Genomic DNA, 25879 nt, shown 5'->3' with positions numbered 1-25879 from the left:
ACAGTTTAAGCTATGCCTATACAGTGCGTTGTGGGCATCTTTAATTCTGATGGCCCTGACAGTTTGCAAAAGTCAGTAGCTGCAGCTACAATCCAGGGGAAGCTTGATTGCATATTCTGCAAACTTTATAGGATGCACTTAATAGGGTCTATATTATCTTGCCGAAAGACATGTTCAGCGAACACGTCTTCATTGGCAAACAAATAGCAAATGATGAAATCAATGAAAGGCTAAATCAGCAACTTTTTTCCCAGGGGACATTTATTATGGGAACAAGTGTTTTGGCATATTGGCAAGCTAGAAGGGTTTTAATGCCCGTGCTTGAAACATTTGAATGTATGTATGTATGTATGTATGTAGTGGAAAAAAGCACTTGGCCATCATCAGGGATTTGCCGTTTTCCCCACTGTAGTGCGATTTTGGAGATTTGTTATATTTTGTTAAGGGGGTTGGGGGAAAAGCCCCCCACTTTACAGGTTTTGAAGGTTTGGGTGGTGTTTAGTAGGCCAAGCACTTTTTTCCCCTGGGGAAAAAGTCACTGGTGTGGCCTTCCGTTGATTTCAGCGTTCGCTGTTTATTTGCCGATGAATACGTGTTTGCTGAACATGTCTTTCGGCAAGATAACATACTCCACTTAACGCAGGTCTTAAACCCTGGAAAGCCGCAGTACAATGCAGCTTGCAATAAAGGTTTATAGTGTACAAAAGGTCTGAAATGGAAGACTTATGTACACTTCCATTTCCACTGTCTGCCCATTTTACTTGAAGACCTACTTGAAAATTTTAAGTTTCTCTCATTACAATGTTTTTCACTTCCCTTACTCTGATTTCTAGAGCAATGCGTTTGAAGAAATCATGACTTGCGGTTTTTTGTCATGTTTTCTGTACACATCTGATTCTGAAGTTTCTCTGCACACCATTTTGCACACAAGTAAAATCCCTTCCACTTTTAAGAGAGACAGAGAGAGTTTAGCATAGGAAATAGGGTGATCCTATTATCTTTTTAGTTTAAGGGTCAGCAGTAATTAACAATGGAATGACATTAGTACTTTTGTGACCCAGAATTCCTCCACTGAAGAAGTGCTGTGTTTAGGGTAGTTAAGCTTGTAAACAGAAGATAAATGTTTGTGTAGCTGTGTTTCCGCTTGGGACATTAGTTCCTCATACCAGGGGCTACCTTTCTGAATGATTTTTTTGCTATAAGCAAGTCAAATGCAGGCCTTTTCAGATTAAGGACTCCTTGACTCTGTAAACTTAGGGTATGGGTCTGCTTGGGAGTGTCCCACATTTGAAATTCTGACAGTTTATCTATGGGGGAGAAATGGTGGTGACTCAAAATCCATAATAAAACAGAAACGTTACATTTTACTTACGAATATTAAAAAAAAAATTCCAGAGATGGAAAACCTCTTTTCTCAAGAGATAATTTTATAAGGAGACCCTTAAAAAGGCTCTGATAGAAGCACATCATACAAAAACGATCTGCATTTAGAGAACTCTTCACATTAATGAAATAAGCAGAGAGACACAGATTTCTTCACTTTTAGTGATTCCTTGAAGACAGATTATGTTAGCTCTATGACACATGACAACCCAAACTTTTATGTAGTTCATAATGTACTACGAATGCATGGCTGTATTCATACATGCACATATCAATTTCTGCAAGCATGTCATATGTCTTGCAATGGCACTCTGTATTTAAACCCAGCACTGCAAAGTAAGCTGCATAAACACTGTATTGGTTACTAGGTATTGAATGAATCAAGTTCCCAATGCATAGCCTCAAGAGTGAACGTCTGAGTCATCCTCGTGTCTTTGCTGCTTTATGGGTCAAAGCAAAACAGGGCCTTAAAAAGTGTTCTATACTACACATCCAGGCATCATCTTTGTCTTCTCCTGCTGTAAGGTTTGGTGAAAAGTCAGTTACTAATGTTTATATATATGTATGTATATATATATATATATATATATATTACCTTCTGAATTGTCATCTTCAAAGGATCCCTCATCATCAACTTCATACTCTCCTTCAACATCATCACTGCTCATATCAGACAGGTCTTCCGAGAAGTCTTCTTCAGCGTCAGCCTTTTTTGAGGGTTTTGATGGATCTGTTAATAGTGGAGAAAGAGATCTGGTCAGATGTTTTCTTGAAAGGCAAAAACTACTGAAACATTTGGTGTCTTTTACTCAACTAACACTTATTGCTAATAAATGCTACAGTACATAAGCTCTGTAAACCTCAGATATTGCCTGTGAAGAAATTAAATCCTTCTCAAATGGGAAAAACATCCACATGTTAATGACAGGAAACTTGCTACTAAAAAACATCTTGCTCTAATAATGAAATTAACAATACCCTACATTACAGAAATTTGTGCATGTCACTCTCTGCAGTTTTCCTCCCACTGATGAAATTTTCACTTTGCTCAAAGGACTCATTCCACAGAGGTGAAGCAGTCTAGACTTGACAAGAAATATGTAATGTAACAATGAGTTGCCTGACAGTGGTTCTATAACAGGGTTCATTCTTTTCTTCTGTTGCAAATTGGCATTTTTTTTCTGAAAAGCTTCCGTGCTGAGGAGTTTTTTTGCCAGTAGGGATGACTGCAAGTAGGAGCACAAGAAATCGGTAACAGTGAGTTGAAATTTACTGGAGAAACCTGTCAAAAGAACCTAGGTATTGCGATCAAATAACTTGAGTGGAAAAATAGTAAGAGTGGTATGAGGTCAAGAAGACAACTGGAGTGCACAGACTGCGTTCCCTACCCAGGACTGATATCAACCATTATAGGCAAAGAGGAATCCCAAGCGAATGGTCTGTTGTGATGTGGTTTTTAGTTGAATCTAGGACAGATGCCGAGGTTAAAAAAGGGATAATTATTAGGACACAAAATATTGCAAGACAACTTTAAGACTCAGACAAGATTAGAAAAGATTGGCAAGAGACTGGAAAAGCAATTTACAAAAGAACAACGGGAGGCCATATGTATGGCTCCCAACTACGCAAGAGTCCAGATGGATTATGGACTTTGCTTGAAAGTGTTTTGCATAGATATTTTTATACCCCAAGCAGACTTCAAATATTTTTTTTTCCCTCAGATCGTTAGCAAATGTTGGAAATGTGATCGGGAAGAAAGAGGTAACTGGGAACATATATTTTGGGAGTGTTACGAAATGGCAAATTAAAAAACAATCTCTACAGAGTACTCTATCATAAATATTCATCGAGCAAATGACTATAATTAAGGGCATGAATTTTTTGAGGTGAGACAGGATCTGAACTGTCTACACATATTAAGGTCTTAAGTTTAATTCTGTTGGCTGCCAAAAAAGCAATTACTAGAAAATGTAAATCAAAGTCTAAATCAACTGTATTTGAAGGACTTTATATTGTGAAAAAGATAAAAAAAATGGAAGAGTGAAGGAGCAAATTATACAGAAATAAATGGAAACTGCGGGAATAATAGATGCAGAACATGTTCAGGAGGAGGAGTGGGTTTTAGGGGAAGGCAGAAATTCAGCAATTTATTCCATGTTGGACTGATGATAACTACAAAGAAAGAAAATATATGTGATTTATGTAAATGGAAAAAATATGGTCGGTTTATCTTCTATTAATGTATGTTTGCCTATGTCTTAATTGATAACTTAATAAAGGTATTCAACAAAAAAAAGCATCCATGATAAAGATGACATACGTTCTTTTCTAATGACATTTAGATTTGCAGATGACAGCAGTTTTGCTTTTATGTGCTGGCTTGTGTTTTTATTTTTAGTTTCTTTTATACGTTTTTTTCTTAAGCCCTGGTAGCAGTTTTGGAGTTTTTGAAAAGTCAGTGAAATTATAATGCGACTAACTTGTCACATGCTCAAAATGTACAAGAGTCAGAAAATGAGAACTAGGAAGGACAGAGGCGTTAAGAACAAAAAGTGAATGATAAAGAATAGAAAGGTGGCAGTAATGGAGAAGAAAGGGTATGAGAAGGTAGGTTTGGGCTGGAATGTGCTGTTAGGTTCGTTTGTCTAAAAAAACAAGTAATCTCCGTGGTATCCCCAAAGTCTCAAACCGACCCACTAAACAAGTGTAGTGGGTCCAAAAACAAAACAGTGTAAGAAACTTCTCTGTGTGGAAGATTTTCAGTCCATATATCACTAGTTAATCACTGTATATTAATCAGATAAGACAAAAGTAGTAGAAGTAGCGGAACTTAAACTCGTCTTAAGTATAAAAAAAAAAAATATATATATATATATATATATATATATATATATATATATATATATATATATATATATATATATATATATATATATCTATATCTATATATATATATATATATATATATATATATATATATATATATATATATATATATAAAATTGTGCAGAATTACTAAGTATTCGAAAGTAATCCAAGCAAGGCAGGCAGTCTGTTTCCAGTTGAAAATCCTTTATTAAATATGCCTTTCTCCTCGGGCCTCCACTGAAAATTGGCTTTGTTCCAAGTCGGACTTTCCCGGTTAACAAATGTTAAATTAAATAAATAACAAGCGAACCAAGTAAAACAAAAATAGAGTAATAGTTTCCTCACAAGTTTTCAAAATATATATATATATCTATACTTTTTTATCAGGCAAGGGAGTGGTTTATTGTGCTAAATGTGTTAAATTCACATCCCTTCCCCCATCCCTGTGACATTCGAGCTGGTCCTGCCCTACTTAGTAGCAGTCATAATAGTATAACCCTTATGTACTTTAAATAAAATTTATAATGATGTGGTACCTCTTATTTAAGCAGATTAATTAGATTATTAAGTCTGTGATTTTATCCAAGACAATATACTACATGTACGTGTAACAACAATACTAACTAATTATACAATTATATATATTTTTATACATAGTTTTTAGGGTTCTTGTACACAGACTTAAAGGACGAAAGCGATCTTTGTTAACAATGGGTTATAAAAACAGAATATGATTTTTACAACTGATTTTTTACATGCAAAGTGTATATGTATATATATATATATATATATATATATATATATATATATATATATATATATATATATATATAGTTTTTTGATTGCCAACTGGACTAAGGTTGATATATTTCCAGCCATGTAGTATATTGTCTTGGATAAAATCACAGACTTAATAATCTACTTAATAATCTGGTTAAATAAGAGGTACCACATCATAATACATTTTATTTAAAGTACATAAGGGTTATATTATTATGACAGCTACTAAGTAGGGCAGGACCAGCTCGAATGTCACACTGATGGGTGAAGGGATGTGAATTTAACATGCATACCAATAACACTTTGTTTTACAGCACAATAAACCATTCCCTTTCCTGTTAAAAAGTATATATATATATATATATATATATATATATATATATATATATATAGTTAGAAAGCTTGTGAGGAATCTATTACTCTGTTATTTTTGTTTTACTTGGATCGCTTGTCTGTGTACTTAATAAAGGATTTTTGACTGGAAACAGACTGCTTGCCTTGCTTGGATTACTTTCGAATACTTAGTAATTCTGTACAGTTATATATATTTATTATTATTTTTTTTTTTTTTTTTTACTTAAGATGAGTTTAAGTTCACTACTTTTACTGATCTGACTAATATACAGTGATTAACTAGAGATATATGGACTGAAATTCTTCCACACACACACAAGTTTCTTACACTGTTTTGTTCTTGTCTAAAAACCTGCCACAGTGCTCTAAGCACCTATTCAGAAGCAAACGATGGGACTTCCAAGTTTCAACCCCACTGTTTATGTTTTGTGTTGTGGGTGGAGAAACCCACTGCTTCGTCACTAATAACACTTACTGTATAAAGAAAATATTACGGAAGACAGGGAGTCTTCCGAACATTCCATCTCAGCAATGGTAGACGTAGTTCAGAGATACGAGATGACTCTGATCCATAATCAGTGCCATCTTCCAAAAACATTCTTAGATGAATGATCAATGCTTAACAATCAGCTAAGATTTTTTGATCTCCCAGTTGAGTGCCTCTAATCAGTTTTATGGCAAGCCATTGCAACACAAGTGACTTCTAGAAATTTTCTGTACTAATAATTTCCTTGGATTGCACTTTTCACACCAGCTTATAATTGCTATTTTATCAGACACCCAAAGATTATGAAGCCCTGTACCAGTCAAATGCATAACTAATGTAAGAGAGAGACAAACACAACAATTATTCCACATTAAATCAGCTTACTTAAGAATGCTGTGAAGTAAAGCTGATCAATGTTCTCTCATCTTGTTCTTCACTATTCAGGAAATGCACACGCACCTTAAACATTCAGGAAAAGGTGTTATGTATGTTTCTTCAGATTTGCAGCACACAAGATCATCAGTAGTCTTTTAAAATGTCTGGCAAAGTAAGCACTAAAAACACTTTTCTAGTAATTAGCAACATTATATTTAAAAAATGAGAAAAGCCACTGTGGTGCAGCGGTAGCATTCTTGCCTCACAGCAAGAGGTTCTCCCGTTCGCTTCTCGGCTGGAGTGCCTTCTGTGTGGAGTCTGCATGTCCTCCCCGCGGTCGAGTGGCATTTGAAAGACATGCGTAGAATGGGTGCACCTTTGCTGAAGGTTGGCTGTCGAGCTGGCAGCTCGGAACCCGTAAAAAATCTACTGACAATCATTAGCGGACCGGAGTTCTGCTGTGGCGACCCCTAACCAGGAAAAGCTGAAAGAAGAACAAGAACAACATATTTAAAAAATGAGTTTGTAGAGGAATCGGTAAATTAGATTTTTAAAATAATCAGCAAAAATTAACTATTCAGGATACACCACGAAAACACCTTCTTCAGATAAAAAACCTCTTTATTCCAAAGTCATGAATTAAAAATCGCTGCAAGCTTCTTCAGATCAAATAACAAGTATAATACAATGGTTTTAAAATAATACAATCTAAACGAGTGACCAAGTCTGTCCGAGTTTGTCTGAATACAATCATTCAGTAATAGAATCAGCAAGCTCTCAGTATAAGGTAGGGAAAGACTAAAAACATTTTACGAGCTGAAAGTTTTAATGAAACTGTAAAGTCTAGCCTATAGAAGTTGTCTGGAGGGGTTGAAAGTAACGGCAATGCACCAACTTCCTATTTCCTACCTTCTCAATTAATTCTCTTACTGACCACAACTGCTGGCCTATGCATTTTTCATTCATGTCTGCACATGGTGATGGGCTTTAATGGATCAGCTCTTCCTTTATTTACTTGACATTTGTTGACTGGGAATGTCTGACTGAGCTTACACACTTTTTCAGCAGAGGCCCGGGGAGAAAAACTCCGCAAAGTATTACATACACCATAAAAATATTTACAAAGAGTACAGCATACATGAGGTAATATAAACATGCATTACAATACTTGTATTCCCACTTGTAGCATGAGAGTTTAAAGGTGTTATTTACAAAAAAAGCAATAAAACAATATGTTAAAGTCATTCATATATCTCCAGTAAGTTCTGAAACACAGCGGCGTCTACCCAAAACGCTAAGACTCCTGTGTGACCAGTAATATTAACAACAAGGGTTATGGTAAAGCATGTATTATCGAATATGGCCCCTATAGTGATCAAATTAAACATATATTAAGTAAATATTGGTACACCTTATTGACTAAGGAGGAGATGACTGAGATTTTAGGTCCAAAACCGACATATGTGTACAAAATGGGACAAAACTTAAAAAGTATATTAGAAAGAGGCAGCAAACAAGGAGATTCAAAGAAAAAGACACATACTAGTAGATGTGGGTGTTGCAGTCAGTGCAGCTACATCTTAGAAGACACAGAAATAAGGTTAAAAAATTACAATAAGACCATAGTATATTTTAAAAAGGGAAATTGTAACACAAAGTTTTTAGTGTATATGGCTAAATGCATAATGTGTCCGTCATACTATATAGGTAAAACGGAACAAAATTTTAAGAAAAGAATATATTCACATATTTATAGTATAAGGAAAAGAGATGAAAAAAATGCATTGGCAAAACACATTATCAACCAAGGTAATGAACATCAGTTTAGGTTTGGTATATTAGAAGTGACAAAAAATAATCCTAGAGGGGGCAATATAAAGAGTAAGTTAGCATTTAAAGAAAGTTATTGGCAGATTTTTACTGATGCCACTACCCCTCCAGGATTAAACTATTATATTTCAACAAAAACTATTTTGGAATATTTGTAAATATACATTATAAACATGTTTAGATTCTTGCATTTATTTATTTTTACATTTTTTTATACCAAAGCTTTTAAATAAAATATTATGTTATAAATGAAGTGATTTTAGTTAATAACAGTAATAGGCAGCAATTTTAGTAAGTTTATGGAGATATCTCTTTAAAAGAGTTTTGTGAATAAATTTTGGCGCCAATTTTAAGTATTTATACAATCAGGATTTGATGAATTATGTTCTGAGGAAGCCTACGATTTTGTAGGTGAAAGCGCTTAACCTTGTATGTGCAATAAAAGTTTTCTTATTTTTCATCTGAGTAATTGTGGCTGCTTGTTCCTGGTGCACCAGTTACATCGTGATTCACGGAGCACAGGCGTCTTAGCGTTTTGGGTAGACGCCGCTGTGTTTCAGGATTCAGTATATATCTCCAGTAAGTAAGGACTTCACCATTTAGAGGGGAAGTAATGACAAATAACTCAAAGTTTAAGATAAGAGTACAGAAAGTACTGTATATCAAATCTTAGTTCTTACAGGCAACAGCATGTACATCAGTAATCAGCAGCAGAGGGAAAGTTGATAGAACAAGCAGGTGATACAAAATATAAAGTGTCATGAGAAAAAAAAAAGGGAAAATTACAGATTTTTTTTAAATTTATAAATGAGAGGAGAGAAGTAGCAGTCAGAATCAAGTAAAATCTGAGAAAGGCGTGCAAGCAAAGTGGGAAAAGAAGGGAGGGAGGTAAATATGAGTAGTGTAGAAATTTAATGAAAAAAGGTATTAGGAGTTAAGAGTTCCGTGGCTAGAATTACATATACATTGAGAAGGGGCTGTATGCAAAGGGGTCAGGTGATTAAGTTCACAGTGGTTGTGTATAGGAGCAAGTCCAGACATTAGTAAAGTGAACTTTTAGGGTGATTTTAAATGGGTGGGGCTGTGTGACAGATCTGACTGAAAGGTAGCTTATTCCAGTGAATAGAGGGAAGACAGTTGTAGAAGGTTTCACCAACTGATTTTTTAGGTTTGTAAATGTCAAGGAGGTTTTGGCTGGTGCTTCTAAGTTTTCTGGCTGGGATGTAGTAATTTAAGATGTTGGAAATGTTAGGCAGAAGGAGGTGTTGTAGAGGATGGAGTGGATAACATTAAGTTGAGAGAAAAGAAGTTGATTGAGGAACTCAAGCCAGTTCAGTGTTTTCAAGGCCAGGAAGTGATGGGATTTAGGTTGAGTGTTGGCAGCGAATTTAGCTATTTTGTTATATGTATTTTCCATCTTATTCAGTAGTGCTGCTTGTAGGCTAGTAAGGATTTGGGAGCCGTAGAAGAGTCAGGGTAGGAGATAAGCAAGAGAGAGCAACTGTCTTGCCTCTGGTGTGAGACATCTTTTGTTACGGTATAGTAAGCCAAGCTTTTGGTAAGTATTTTTGATACAGTAATTTATATGAAGGTCAAACTTTAGTTTATCATCAGTTAAGACCCCTAGTAATTTGGTATGAGATTCAACATTGATGATGGTGTTGTCTAACGAGGTGACAGTGAAGGTTGAGGTGTTATGAGAGTGATTTAGGTAGAAATAGAAGTAGTTTAGTTTTTTTAGCATTGAGTATTAGCTGGTTATTGGCTAGCCAGGTCTCAATATTTGTGAAAGTTTGCTGGGTTTTGGGAAGCAGGTCTTAGAAATAATCAGAGGAAGTGATGACTGTAGAATTGTCTGCATATTGGAGAGTTGAGTTGGGGCAGGATGTATAAAGATTGTTGGTAAAAAATGTTGATTAGAAGAGGTCTAAGACGGTGCATTGGGGCATACTTGTGGTGATTGGCAGAGGAGGGGACAGTGGAGAAAGCCATCTAACAGATATAGGACAGGTAGCTACTGAACCAAGAGATAATGGATGGGAACACATTAAGTTCTGTTAGTTTAGAAATGAGCAAAGGATGAGACACAGTATTCGAACGCCTTGGATAAGTCTAGGAACAGACAAGAGGCTAGTTTGTTACTGTCTCTGGATTCCGCAAATGAATTGGTAAAAGTGATGAGAGTGGTGGAAGTACTATGGTTCAGTCAAAAACCGTGCTGAGTGGGTGTTAAAAGGTTTTCTAGTAATAGGTAGCATAATTGTGCATAGATGCATTTTTCCATGATTTCTGAGTGGCGAGAGAATAGCTCTAGGCCTAAAATTGAAAATTTCTGTAGATTTTCCTCCTTTATAGATGGGGATAGTATAGAATTTTTTGCAGATAGTTGGAATGGTAGATTCAGACAGTGAGCAGTTTATCAAAATAGATCTGGGGTATGCAACGGAACAGGTGGCTATTTTCAGGAAGTATGGTGGCCAGTATTCATCAGATGGAGAGTACGGCTTTAGGTTCTGAAGAAGTTTTTTGATATAGCCAGTTGATACAGGTTGAAGAGAAAAAGTGTTTTTTGGGGGAATGGGGTGTTTTTCAGAGTGAGGGAAAGATGAATCAGAAACAAGAGTGAAGTTAGGAAGAGATCTGGAGCTAGAAGGCAGTAAATTACTGATGGTGTTGATGAAAAAGGAATCTTCCTGACAGGTTACACCTGCAGCACTTGCATTTTCTGCTGTGATTCACTTAAAATGACATCTCAATGTATGGATTTTTGCCCACTGCTAAGCTTAGCTTACACCAGTACATGGTTTACAGTGACTGCAGCACAGCAGGCTTCCTACCCAAGATCCTTATTACTGTACTTCAGGATCTATTACCAAATTGAAAATAGTTCACAGGTCCATGGGTGTTTACTAGGCTAACTACCACAAGGTTCTTTTTAAGCCTAGCCATGCATCCCAAATCTCTGACAAGTTCTGCTACCCTTGATAAGTGTAAGCATGGGCCTGGGAGATGAACCACTTACAGGTTACCCATGTCCATTAGATACCAGGGATGAATTTCCGGTTTCCCATCCAATTGTCCATGTTGCACTTGAATTGGTCTCACATGGATGGGGAGCCTGTTCAATACACGGGGTAGTCTCCGGGATACTTACCTCTTTCTCGAGCAGGTCCTATTTATATCACAGGCAAGGTTTAAGTCTTTAGAATGGGTAATTCTGGTGTTGTTTGTTTTGTGGATATGCAGGAAGTCCATCACAGTGAGGTCTGACAATGCCCTGTATGCCAGGCATAGATCTTCCCTCAAAAGCCTGCAGGAGACAGAATACAGGGATAGGGCCTTGAGGCGGTCTGCAAAAGATATATTACTTACACCCTGTATTCTTTTAGTGATGAACCTCTGTGGACGTTCCAGCTATTGGATATGCCTGGTTAGGTACATACCACAGGGGGCATTGTACTCAATGACTGGTCTGATGAATGCCGAATACAGTGGGACAATGACTACCTTAGACATAGATGCCATACCTTTGTTTATAAATTGCACAACATAGAATTATTTCCTCACCACTGTAGACGTGATGATCAAAAGCTACAATACTATCTATGTGAGTTCCTAAGTCCCTGACTAGTGCATCAACTCTTAAGGGGTGTGTTGTCAATATGATAGTTACCAGGGATGGACGATTTCCCAATGGATACTATTATGCATTTCTTGACATTTAGTTTTAGTCCATGGCTCTGACACCAGTTGTCTGTCTATGTCAGTCCCTCCTGTAGAACATTTGCGTCAGTGTGAGATTCAATGACAGCTCCTAATTTGCAGTCGGCAAATTTAGTCAACCAGAGACCACTGACATTGGCCTTGACCTCTGAGAAGTAAATTCCAAAAAGGAGCAGTCCATTGACTGATCCCCAAGAGACTTCACTTGTGACAGACCTCTTTGTAGAGGTGGACTCCCCAATTCTAACTTCCTGGGTCCAGTCTGTGAGCCAGTTGGCTATCCACCAGGTGACATATGGGTTTGTACCTAACTTCTTGAGTTTGTCAACAATGCCTGAGTGGGGTACTGTGTCAAATGCCTTGGCCAGGTCAAGGTAGGCAGTGTGAACAATTTTGCCCTCATCCATTGCTTTGGTGACCTTCTCAAAGAAGTCCACCAGGTTGAGTAGGCATGATCTGCCCTTGATGAAACCAAACTGGGCTGGGTCCAGTGTCTGGAGGTTTACTATATATCTCTACTGATCATCTCTATGATAATTCTTTCCATGGCTTTACATATAAGACTAGTGAGACTTATGGGTCTGTACATGGCCCACCTTTGTGCAGAGGGATGACTGCTGCCTTTCTCCATTCATGAGGCATGAAGCCAGTTTGGAAGCTACAGTTAAATAAGTAATTCCAGAGGGCCTGATAGGTCATGTTTCATGCTATTTAGAAGGCATCCTGGGATACTGTCTGTGCCCATTCATGCAGTGTTCTTGGTCTCAGACAGAGCATTAAGGACCTGTTCCCTGGTGATAGTAGGGATAGTTATATTTGATGATATTTCCTGAGGGAAGGTTGAGGGAGAGAGCGGAGTAAAGTTGGAGGTGAATTTATCAGCCAGGAGGTTTGCTATATCTTCTGGGCTCAGTATAGGTGGTTCTATTTACAATGAGCTCTGCACACAATTGTGTACTGCCTTTGAGGTTGCGGACATAGCTAAAGAATGCTGGGAGGCCAAACTTACCTGAAATTTGGCTTTGGTAGACTTTATTTGTCCTCTGAGTGGTTTGTTTATTTTGATGAGAGTGCTTTCATCCTGCTGGGTGCTGCACCTCTTAATTTTTGCCATTGTTTTCTTCCTCCTGTTCTACAGAGGATTGATTTTGTGAATCCACCAGGGTGGCTTGTTTTTTGAGTTAGTTCTGTACTTTTTCCTGGTGGGTACAGCTGCCTCTATGTCGCTATTAACATGCTTGTACAGGGTTTCTGTGAACAGTTCTGCATAAGCAGAAGTATTCTCCGGTTTTACGGGGGCTTGAAATTTTGCCAGGTTCTCACTTAATAGCAGGAGGTTAGCCTTAGAATAGATCCTAAATATTCTAGGTTTAGCTGGGGGTCCAGGTTTTAATTTTACTTCAAAGGAGACTGTTTTGTGGTCTGACATTACCAAGAAGGCATTACTGTAGGGAGATGTGCAGCAGTCTCCCATATTAGTGAGGACCAGATCCAGTATTGTTTCACCCCTGGTTGGTGCACTGACTATCTGGGTCTAGGGAGCTGGGTTTACAAAACCCAGGAATCTGTGCATGTATTTATTTATTTCAGTTTGTTAACCGGGAAAGTCCATTGGGCCAAGGTAGACAATTTTCAATGGAGGCCCGAAGAGAAAAGCTACAGACAGAAAAACAATATAGAATGTATTAGTGCAGCATATAAGAACAACAGTTTAACATTCAATATACAGCAAAACAAGATTTTACATATCTTGAAATGCATGAGCTGAGTCAATCACTTATAAGATATTTATAAAAACAATAAATTCATGTTCATTTAATACAATATACATATTTAGGCAAAGGAATTTTAGAGAGAGGAACTGAAGCTGTGGCAGAGATTTTAAGTAGGATAGAATAGGGATAGGTGTCAGGAATCAGGTAGGATGGGTACAGGAGCACTCCCAGAGGGAGGAGTGGTGAGAGTGGAGTAGGGTTTTAAAGGAGGGCAGGTTTGGGGTGGTTCTAATGTGAGGGGGAAGAGAATTCCATAATCTGGCAAGAGAGAATGATAGTAGAAGTTGCCCTGGTGCGTGTAAAGGCTTGTAAAGTTCTAAGAGGTTCTGATTTGTGGATCTAAGTGTTCTATGTGGCTGGTGAAGTTTTAGGGAAGAGGAGAGTGATGGACAGTTAGAAGGTTTAAAAATCAGCTTGTGTGCTGTAGTTAGTTGAATGAAATTTAGGTGGACTGGGAGTTCCAACCAATTTACAGCATGTAAGGAGTTACAATGGTGAGTAGAGGATTTGGATCCTGTGGCAAACTTTGAAATGTATGTTTGGTGTCTTACAAGATTCCCAGTTAATAGTGGGGTAATTAAAGTTACCCATGAACACGGTGTTGGGTTGGATAGTTAGCGTTTCTAATAAGTTTAAATACACGGTATGAGTTTCCTGGGTCACAGAAGGGGGACCTATAGCTTGCAAGGAAGTGGTATTGATTTTTACCTATGGTGGTTTGGACATGCAGTAGCTCAAGTGCATTGTCCTGTTTGACCAGCCATGAAGTACATTTATTTTTGATGTAAATAGAGACATCTCCACCTGTAATCCCTGCCTGTGAAGTAGTTGGCCTAAATGTGTGGAAGGCATTATAACCTTGCACTGCTGGTGTGCTCTCCGCGACTTTAAACCATCTCTTAGTGATTGCACAGACTTCAGCATTCTCTAGGGTAAAGAGGGCTTCTAGGGAGTGGAGTTTTTTGTTTAGCAATAACACTTTTAGATTTTCTTGGTTTTGATTTACTATGTCGGAAGTACTTTGTTTGGCATTGCCTAAAAAAGGCACTATGGGGGAAGACCATGTTTTAACTAATATTCGAAAGCCTAGAGAGGAGAGGTGCAGACTAGTCCTGGCAAAGCAACACAGTCTGTTGATCCATGCTGACAAATATTGCACCCGCTTAGAATGATAACAGAAACTATGCCAATTACTTAAGTCAGGCATCTTTTGTTTGTATTGTGGCATCATCCTTGAAGAACGTAAAATGCTGCTCAATGCTAGGTTCATACCAGCCTAAGACACACATTCCGAGAGCTCTCTTCATATAGTCCAGGGGAGGTACATCTCACGTCATTTACTCCCACATGGACTATGACTGAGTCATATTGGTAACTGTGGTCCAATAACCTGAGTGCATGCGTAAAGTGGCGAATCCAAGCCCCTGATGAGCAACTGACTGCAACTTTCTCCTTATGCAGCCTGGTGAAAGGGATCATCAGTGTGTCTCACAATGGAGTCTCCAATGACTAGAGTGTTGGACTGTGTTGTGACTTGCCTTATGGCCTTAGAGGTAGAGGCTCCATGAGATATAGCTCAATATGTTGACCTGGGTGTTGTTTTGAAAGAGTGCATTTGGGGCTGCTGAGGGTATTTGTTATGTGCACTTCATCTAGAAGGTCTTTCTGGTTTAGGAAGGTTACATGTAAGTGCTTCAGCAAATGTCTATATGTCTGCTTTGAATTGTGTGTGATGGGTGTAGCATATGTACTGCTAACAACTTTACTGATATAAGAAGTACTTTTATGTGAGAGCTTTGCCTCCAGTGATGTTGTGTAAATACATCTCTCACATACCATATCAGTTGGTTTGAGAACTAACTGGTTGTCAGTAAACATGAGGCAATTTCTACATTGCCTCAGGATGCCCATGTCCACAAAGCCGGCAAAGGAGACAGAAGGAAAGTTTATAACCATGGCAACAGACCCTTTTTTTATTGATTAGACAGTTGGAGTGAGAATATCAATCACTGTCAGGAGTATCTGGGTTTGCAACTATGTGGACAGTGCTGGTCACTGCAAACTAGTTGTCCTGTGTGCAACTAGGTATTGGAGAAATTTCAATTGTGCTTTTAAGGATAAATGTCACTCAAGGTGTCTGAGTCCACTGTCAAACACTTGAGGGGAAATTAATAAGTAGACCCTGAAAAATTTAAGAATGAAGCATTAGTTACAAACAAATCAAGCAGTACTTACTGAAAACAAAGAATTAGCTTCTCAAGAATGATGAAAAGAGGGGAGTCGAATGAATGGCTACTAGTAATGCTGGCCTCACCACAGCTTCACTCTGTTGGGATACAATGCTCCTTTGCTTCTTCTCTCACCAGAAGCAAAATGTTAGCACTGATCTCAAGAAGAGAAGCAGGCCACAGCCTGTTTGGTGATCCAGAGTCTTGTCCCGGATGATGCAAGTGTCTGTAGGCTTGTAACCTTTTTATCGCAGATGCCTCGAATAGCAACCAGGCCAATCAACGTTAAGCACAGACACTCACTCTCCAACCAGAAACAGTCAGGAATCAATGCACTCTTGCCTATTCTCTCACCAGGATCAGAATATAAGCACAGACTCCAAGCTGCCACCTATAAATCAGTTATTAGGCTTTCTGGTGATCATCAGTCTCCAGGAAATAATGTCTCTGTACTCCTCCTCTCACCAGGAGAAAACAGAAGTACTAATCCCAGGATGACTACTGAAAGGCAGAATGTGGGCTCTGCAATAACTGGTGGTCTTGCTACAGATGCTTAAAGGTAAGATGAGAAAAAAGGTTTATCCTATTTCTACCAAAAAAGAGCACCTACACAGAGACTAGGATTTTCTGTTTTTAGCCTGGAATTAAGTCAGTTCATGTGACATAAATCTATGATGTTAGCACATCTACTGTTGATGCCACTATATTAACATCTTCTACCTTGTGTATTTTTCCTCCTGTTCAGAAGGGCAGTAGGTCCAATCAGCACAAAAATTTCAGTTACCACACCCTGAGCATTCTACTCAATCACTGGCCCTCGCTTTACAGCCACGTTTTTCACACAGTCTCCTGTCTAAAAATGCAAATGATTCTTAAACAGCTCCCCCATCCTACCTTCTCATGCAGTCCTTACAGAGACTACTTTGGAAGAGGCATGCCCCAGCTATAATCCACTGAGCAGAATTATTGTATAAAAGCTGCAAAATCAGTGCCATATACTGCAGACATGGTCAACCAGCAGAGCAAAAAATTATGTCTACTGATTGTAAACAAACTGCAAAGATCAGGAATTTAGGCAATTTATTTTGTAATTTAAACTTGTTTACAGAATGTTATTTCTCTTTTAGGAGGGTAATGAATGCATTGTAGAACATGCAGAGATGTGCAAGCATATTGAAGAAAGTATCCAGGCATTCTTCCTAAATACATTTTTCTAAACATCTTTTGGAATGGTTTTCAGAGACCAGGTTTTGTCTACAACTATCTAAACTAAGGCCTGTATCGCAGACATACACGGAGCTCAACAAAAACAGCTGCTTATGTGCCAACGATTAGCATGGCTATAGGGAGTATCTGCTGAAAGTTAAGTACACACTGTACTGCCCAGACAACTACTCTGACCCCTCCCCATCATACTAGCTTCCTACTGCCTGGACATGAGGGAGTAGCACGCTGCACCACTACACCTCCCTTCTTTGTACACGGGTATGTACTCATCAACAAAGATGGCTTCATGAAGAATATGTCTGCAGACGAATGTCTGTGGCTCTCATTGGTGATACCATAATTTCAAGAAATAATGACAAATAAAAACCCAAGACACTGCAACAAACAGCAGGTACTTCAGAAGAGTGTAGTCATCTAGTTAACATGTACATAAACACAACATTTTAAGAACAATCTCTATATATATATATATATAAATAGTAAATAAAATATGAAAAGTATGCAAACATACAAACATGTTAGTGGAAGTAAAGGTAGTGTTAAAGTCCACCCTTATAGCCATTCCTTCCCCTCAATTTTCCATTTGTTTCACGCACTTCTGAACCCCTCTAAAGATTTCCACTCTACTAACCCTCCAGCACTGTTCTCTAACGTTCAGTAACCCTCACTGTGAAGTAACATTTCTGTTGCAGTTTTTAATTTTTCCATCTGGAGTTGCCACCACCCACACTCATGCCTCCCTGCCTGAAGTTCAATAACACCTGCTTGCTCTTAAATACAATGTGATAAGTCTATGTGCCTTAATTTTATTCTCTGGTGCAGCAGTGTAGACGGGACCACTCAAACTTAATCTTCATAATCCACATTCACCATTACCCTTACCATACCTGGGAACCCATCAATGCATATTTCAATCATACTGAAAGCTTGCTTATAATACCCCCCCCCCCAAAAAAAATGAACACAAAATTCACACTACAAATACAAGCATCCACATTGTCTTGTTCACCCTACTATCCTAGCAATCCTTCAGTGCAAACTTGCAACAATATCAATAGCTTTCTTATAAGAGGGGTCCCCAAACTGAACACAAAATGAAGGATAAGACCTCACCAGTACCCTGTAAATACAAATATGACCTATACAGATGTAGAAATGACATCCCCTGGCAAAGCAACTATGATTCAGTGCAGGAAGGACTATGAAACTCGGAGCTTTTTCCTCTTCTGACCATCCTTGGGGTACTTCTATAACACTTCTACCCAGACATCTGTAACTACAGTATACAACCTCACACTTTTTTTTTTTAAACACTGAACCCCAGGAGTCACTCTCTACCAGCTGTACTCATTCTTTTGCATGGCCTCCCCATTTAATAACACCTTTTCAATTCAAGTGTTGTCAGAGAGCAATCTAATTTTACTTGAAAGTCTTTGAAACAAACAACCTAAATAGGGCAATCTTGTAACATCCTAGTTTGTCAACGACTTACTGCCTCAGTGTCTCACTCCCTCCTTAAAAAAAACACCCTCTATCACTTTGCATCTCATAAATGTTATATCTACCTCTCAAACTTCAGTTCCGCCACACACCCTTAAGTATTTCCATCAGACATCTGTAAAATAAAATGCCAAAAGCCTTGCTTAAGTTCAAGTAAACTATATCTGATGGCTTCTCTGAGCAACCTGATGGCAATTCCGTCACAGAGCTGGATCAACTTACACTAACAAGATCTCTGCTATGAGAACCTACGTTACTAGCCAGCTTCTTGGCGGTATGATTTCAGGAGCTGCATCAGCCTTTTCCACAGCATCTTTTTCTTGTGTTATTTATATATCTGCTGCTTTATGGCCATAGTCATTACCAAGCCCTGTGTCACATGCAGTGATGGTGACCTGGGATTAACTACTAAAGTGGGATACATACAAGCTTGCCAAGGGTGTGTGGAGTTGGGGTGGTAGGCCAATTCACTTATCTGTGGATGGAGGAAAGGGGACAGGGACTATCTTGCAGCTGGAATGTGCTTTGGTGGTGACCAGAAAGAGATGCAGCAGGACTGCAGGGTTTTAAATTGTAAGGGTGGCAGAGATGGTTCACACTGCATGCATGGGAATGTAAAAACAACTGCACTAAAGAAAAGCATGCCAGCTAAGGAAAGCATTGCAGGATAAAGAAAAAAATCTGCAATTAGCTGCAATGTAATAGGCCTTTCTGACCCACTTACCTTCTTACTGCTGGGGCAATGCATGCCAAGGCAATCAAGAGGTTTTCATTGCTTTTCAGAGAGGATACATGGGGGGGGGGCAAGTTAAGGGACTTTAATATCACCAGAAGCTGCTATAAGAACAGCCATACTCACTTTGACAATACTTGAAGACATTTTCATTCTTACAAACTTACTTATATGTGCAATTTTAGTGAAATCTGCTGAGAATTCTGCAAATCTTTTTTGCTCAACAGCCTATAAATGTGCATTGGTTATTGTATCAAAATTATATAACCAAAGACAGGTTTTAGATAAAATGTCTTGAATAATATAAACTGCTTTAACAGCGTGAGCAATACTGTCTGTCCTCATCTTTATTGCATTAACTGAAAACTAAGGGATAAAATGATAAGACTGAAAATCCCCCTTAAATTTAAGAAAGAATGCCAGAAAGAGCAGTCCTAGAAAACGTGAGCATATGAGAAATAACAGAATATGGAAATGCCACAAAACATCACTGAGTAAATAAGCTAAAGAGGATAAAATCCCCAATTAACCCACTCATTGACAGCGCAAATATATTTTATAAAATGACTGAAAGAAATACAGAACTTACATTTATGTCACCTGGTCACACAACAAATGTCCAAAGGACATACCATGGTGTGTCATTTACATGCAAAATAGGGAATATTAACCAACGCTTATTTAACTGCAAATGCTTTTATATATAAACAGGCGTAACTGACATTTACCTTAGTTTTATGAAAAATGGGCTGACAGGCAGAATCAGTTTACTCTTTTAAGCTTGAGTTTAGGAATCAGAGTTTCTTCTGTATTATTAAATGTCAACAGTCTTGCTTTTACTTCAAAAACGTCTAGTTATCAAGTCAAAAACAACAACAGTTACTAATTCCTGACAAAGGGAAACTTCAAGAGGAAGCTATAGTTATAGCAAAACTAATTTAAAACCAAAGTACAACAACGCTATTCACAGTGAAGTCTATCTTTCAAAATGCTTTGAAAAGCATACTGATTTGCAGCTGTTTGGAAAGCAAATCTACAGTTGCTTAATTAACGTTTTATTTCACCTTTAAAGACAATCATTGGGAAAGTGCTAAACTACACGTCACGTAATTTTACAAAAACTCAAAACTGAATCTGAAGTACTTTTCTCATAAGGTTAGCAGCTTTGCACAGAACCCCTGCTCCCCTAAATCTTAATATAGTAACATAGTGACACCCTCTTGCTCCCCTAAATCTTAATATAGTAACACAGTGACACTCTCTCAAGTCGTCCTTTAATGCTAATATTTACATTACCTGCTGTACCTTCTGCAATTAACTACAGAGTACCCAATTATGTTTGATTAACTATGCACCCCTTTTGGTCTCTAGATCTTCTAGTCCAGGGATCTACAAGTCAAATAACCACAGGTCCTATATTATAGGTTCATAGGTTCATAGATTAGTACTAGGCTATCTGCCCTTGTGAGCCATTTTAAGCCTAGGCAATTATCCCCTGTGAGATTCAAACCCTGTACCTTGTGTTTGTAAGGCAAACACCTTAACCATTAGGCCATTCTCCCAACCGGGACTAGCAACTCAGGGAAGGGCCACAATCTCCATGACAAAAGAAATGTGGATTGTGTAGCTATAAAGTAGTGCAGGCACTTTCCTCATCTATAATTATGTTAGTTTGAGGGCTACAAGTGGCGATCCCTGCTCTAATCCATCAGCACTCCCAGGGCAACCTCCTTTCCTACCATTTCCACTGTCGGAGGTCCGAGATTGTCAGAATCATCCTTGATAGCAGTGGTAATGGACGGAGTATAACCAGAGATGTCAGGGCAGAAGAGCAGCTAGGGTGCATGACTGGGAGATGCTAATCGGTCTATTGTACACTACCAGTTATCAGGTCTTTGTGTACTGCACAAGACATAACTACCCCCAAAGAAACTAACATCTTATAAGCAGGTCTAACAGACAAATGACTGGTGCCAAAGACATGGCTTAAAGTTCAATACAAAGAAATGCATTACAGTACCTTTTGGGAATTCTGCCACCCCAGGAAATTATGTCATCAATAAAACACCCCTAAGAATTGACCCACTAGTCAGATATCTGGGAACACGTAGACAGTAACCTGGCCTTCTACCAACATGTGTTCACGGTAGTAAGGAAATCCTTCTATGTTGCTCAACTTATAAGTAAATGCATGGCATCTAGGTCCAAGGAAGTCACTGTACCACTATACTCGGCCCTCATCAGACCCTTCATTAAGTATAATTCTCCCTTCAGTACGCAGCTGATCAGACACATGCAGCAACTGGAACACTTGCAAATGTTCCGTACAAAAAGAATACAGAGCATAAACACAATGTCCTATGCAGATTGCTTCCAAACCCTACCTCTACACTCTGTTTCCTACAGACTGAGAGGTGATCTATGCCTGGCACACAAGGCATCCTTGGACCCCACTCTGATTTACCTTTTGCACATCTGCAAAACAAACAACATCAGAACTACAAGATCTAAAGGCATACATTTTTCTTGCAACACAAATAGGACATGCTGGAGAGACAAATATGTACCTCAGATTCCCCTTTCACTGGAACAGACTGCCCATCCATGTAAAACAAAGTCCCTCCATAAAACTATTTTAGCATAAATTGGACCACTGGACAGGAAACCAAAAATTCACCCCTGGTCTGGCACCCACGTCTCTAATGGGCAGTAGCAGTCAGTAAATCATGTCGTAACCAACAATCACCCTTATATAATTGTGTAAAACATATAACTTGTGGGACACATTTGGGTTGCACAGCTAGGCTTATAAAGGCCCTAGTGGTCATTAGCTCAGTATACAACTATGAAGATATGAAATGGTTTACTACAGTTTTCAAACAAGAAAGATATATATTTTTTGTCACGGCATACTAGAGGATCTTTTCTCCCCTCAACTTAAAAGTACAAGGGGCACCAGATCAGGGATCATCACAGAGCCATAGGATAGGTAGCAACATCTCTGCATCAGGTATCCTGGTATACTGTCATACCTAGAAAAAAACTACATAGAAAACAAAGGTTGTACAGGGATACAACTCGTACACATACACTTCCTAATCACTGACATATGGGTTGTTCTTGTTACCATCAACAATGCCACCTGAACTAAAAGCTATCACACTCAAATCCTGACTCTCCCGTGTAAGAACTGAAAGGACTGTTGAATACTGGAATAAACTGGAAGACACCGTAACGAGAGTATAATGAATGTCTATTTTTTAATTGCCCAGAGATTTGCTGAGCAAGTTACAGTTTCTCCTTTATGTGCCAAATCTTCTTGTACCTTTCAGAATAAAAGGCTGCATACATTGCAGTTTGGTTAATAATGTTTTATTATGTCCATTGGAAGTAGATGCAAACAACATCAAAATTAAATCTTACGGTCTCCAATAACAGTGCTGATAAACTGAAATAGATTGAATTACAACGACTGCAGCTTCCGCATATTACTCAGAATTATTTATTTTCTTCTGAATAATATAATTAATATTCTGGAATACTGACTATTTGACCTGTCTTTCACAATCACTCTCGAGTGTTTGTACTAAACTTTTGTGGACTGCACTGCAATGATTTTCTGCTCATCAGTCTGAATGAATCAACTAACTTCTGTGTCTGAAATATGTCTCTTAATAATACCAAAACCCTGTAAAGTTACACAAACTTCTTTAACCTTGGTTCTCAAGCCTGTCTGTACTTAATGTACTGCACATTCTGTAGCACATTTTATTTTTATCAGTATTCTTGACTAAAGGTTACTGAAACATTCCCTTCTGTTGTATCTGCATGTAAAATAAAGATATGCATCTGCTTTATGTTTCTAGGCCTTTAAATGAAAACTAATCTTACATCCTGAATTATGTTTTAATAACATTTATAAAGGATAATTGCATGATGGCCGCGGTGGTGCAGCAGTTAGCGTTGTCGCCTCATAGCAAGAAGTTCTCCTGTTCGATTCTCAGCTGGAGCGTCTTCTGTGTGGAGTCTGCATGTACTCCCCGTGGCCGAGTGACACAAAGACATGCAGGTAGGTGCGTGCGTGAATGGGTGTGCCTTCTTTGAAGGTTGAACGTCAGGCTGGCAACTCGGCACTGTAAAAATCCACTGCCAATCATTAGTGGACCAGAGTTCCGCTGTGGCAACCCCTAACCAGGAAAAGCCGAAAGACATTACTTTTTTTATAAAGGATAATTGCATATTATAGCCTGTAATGACGTGGATGTGTTCCCATATACAGTCTTGTTCACTGTGCTGGTGGAAATGTGGAACTCAACATGGCACATAAGAAAAAGAATAAACATAGCAATATACCAAATACTTATGTACCACGTTTTCTCTCTTGCCAACCTCAGTTGAGGTAATAAGGGCAGGAAATCTCAAGTTCCTTCCTCCTTCACAGGATCATGAACTGGAATACACTGCTGCTGAGATGGACAAAGCATGCTCCTTGATGTGTATTGCCATACCAGAAGTTGAAACACCAAAAAGCCTTAAGCAAATATAAAGTAAACTCATCTCCTACTTTAGACAAAAAGTGCAAAACGAAAAACACAAACACTAATTTGGAAAACAAGCCTTTAAATAGTTGACAATTTTTGTCCAAATCAATGATCCTTGAAATTCATCAGATCATCATAAATGAACCAATCTCATGAATTAAGCAAAACAGTCCCATGAATATGCTCGCCACATCATCCCATACTCTGACTGCCATAGACAAATTCCTACTTAAGGCAATCCTTGAATATGCTCTTCCCTTCACTGTCCTTTACAACTCATACGGTATCTTCAGCATACAAAAGACCTATTTTAACTGTATTTGCTTTAATATTGCTACACAATCAAGTGTGCCAGCTTGCACTGCATTTAAAGTATTTTATTACTGTTTTAACTGTTTTTTCTGCTATAAAACAAAACAAAAAAAGTTATAAGCTTGTTTCCCACCTTTCCTGTTACTAGAGTAGTCCAGATAGAGATCTGCTGTATTCAGGACTGTTTTGTAAGTTTCTGAGTTCCCCAGACCTTTCTGTGTTAGAGAGAAGCCGTCCAGCTTATCAGTGGGAGTGGTAAGCACTAGGTAGCCTATCTACCACAAGAGGAGTGGTTTCTGGCTCTGAAATTGTAGTTTACTGGCTGCTTTTTTTCATTTCACTGCAGTTATTTTAACTGTATTTGCCTTAATATTGCTACACACTCAAGTGTGCTACCTTGAAATGCATTTAAAGTATCTTTATTACTGTTTTAACTGTTTTTGCAACAAAAAAACAAAAAAAAAAGTTCTAAGCTTGTTCCCTGCCTTTACTGCTACTACAGTAGTCCAGATACAAATTTGCTGTATCCAGGACTGTTTTATAAGTTTCCGAGCTCCCCAGACCGTCATGTGTTAGTGAGAGTGGTAAGCACTGGCTAGCCTACCTACCACAAGAGGAGTGGTTTCTGGCTCTGAAATTGTAGTTTATTGGCTGTTTGGGCAGTTTTTATAATCATTTCAACTTTCGGGGATTAAAAGTAGTAAACTTTTACCTGTGCCAGAAAAGTCTGCTCTTCAATTTTTTCCTTGGATCTTGCTAGTTCTCTTCTCTTTCGCACTTTAGTTTATTCGCCTAGCACTTCATCAGGCTTTTTGTAGCAATTATTGTAGCACACAAGTGTTATCAGCACTAGACGGCCTATAAGGAAACAGCGCCAGTACTTAGTAATGACGACCATCCCTCCTGGCATGCCTAAAGGTCAGTTCCCTGTGCTTTCGCCTATTAACCTGGTGAACTTGGGCATTCTGAGGCAGTGTAGCAACTGCCTCATGTACACAGACAACCCTCTCCTCTTACCTCCCAACACTCAGACTTGTGTGAGATGCACTTGCATCTCCAAATGGGAAGCCATGACTGCCAAGACTGGAATACCTGGTCAAGGAGAAGGTCAACACCTGCACCACACCACATGGAACACACAGCCCTCCAGAACACCCGCCATCAGAGGCCTCACATAAAATCACAAACCACACACCCACCTTCATGAGGCTCTCAACAGAAATCTACCCAAACAGCAGAGACCTCCAAGGCAGAAACGCACTCGATGACCACAACACAGCACAAACCACAGGACACACAGCTCACCTACAGTGTGCCCCTTAACCTAAGCCCCTAAGCCAAAACAGCTTGCCAAATACAACAATCATAGATGACTCAATAGTGAAGCACACTGATGTCCCACGCACTAGGTTGAATAAGGAGAAGGTAAGAGTCAGCTGTCTCAGGTGCCAAAATCCAACACATAACACACGCACTCAGGTCACTCCACAACAAGTACAAGTATGACTCTTTCATTATCCATGTGGGTGTGAATGACCTGAGATGCACCTCCCTGGACTACATGAAAAGAGACGTGGTGGAGCTCTCGGATTATGTGGCCCACGCAGGTATGACCCTAGCCCTGAGCAGCATCCTACCATCGCCCAGAATGATATCACAGTACAAACAGAAATTGACTAACTTCAACAACTGGCTAAGTTTCTTGTGTCATTCTAAGGGGATCCAGTATCTGTCTACTTGGGATGAGATGACCGACAGACCTC

The 25879-nt window shown here is 38.7% G+C and overlaps 1 protein-coding gene across 1 annotated transcript in view; it reads right to left on the bottom strand.

Moving 5' to 3' along the window:
- Positions 1-1152: 1152 nt before the first annotated feature.
- The window catches only part of NOC2L (NOC2 like nucleolar associated transcriptional repressor), a 1272638-nt gene continuing 1247911 nt past the window's right edge, over positions 1153-25879 (bottom strand). The window contains exons 18-19 of the mRNA XM_044063595.1: positions 1979-2113; positions 1153-1307 (exon numbers count right to left, since the gene is read on the bottom strand). Coding sequence (XP_043919530.1) covers positions 1153-1307; positions 1979-2113 — 290 coding nt within the window. The remainder of the gene's footprint in view (positions 1308-1978; positions 2114-25879) is intronic.

The sequence above is a fragment of the Protopterus annectens genome, chromosome 2.part1 (assembly GCF_019279795.1).
Source record: "Protopterus annectens isolate FY-2018-M chromosome 2.part1, PAN1.0, whole genome shotgun sequence".
NCBI classification, from domain to species: Eukaryota; Metazoa; Chordata; order Ceratodontiformes; family Protopteridae; genus Protopterus; species Protopterus annectens.
Note: the sequence above shows the minus strand (reverse complement) of the source record. Positions and strands in the feature narration are given on the sequence as shown.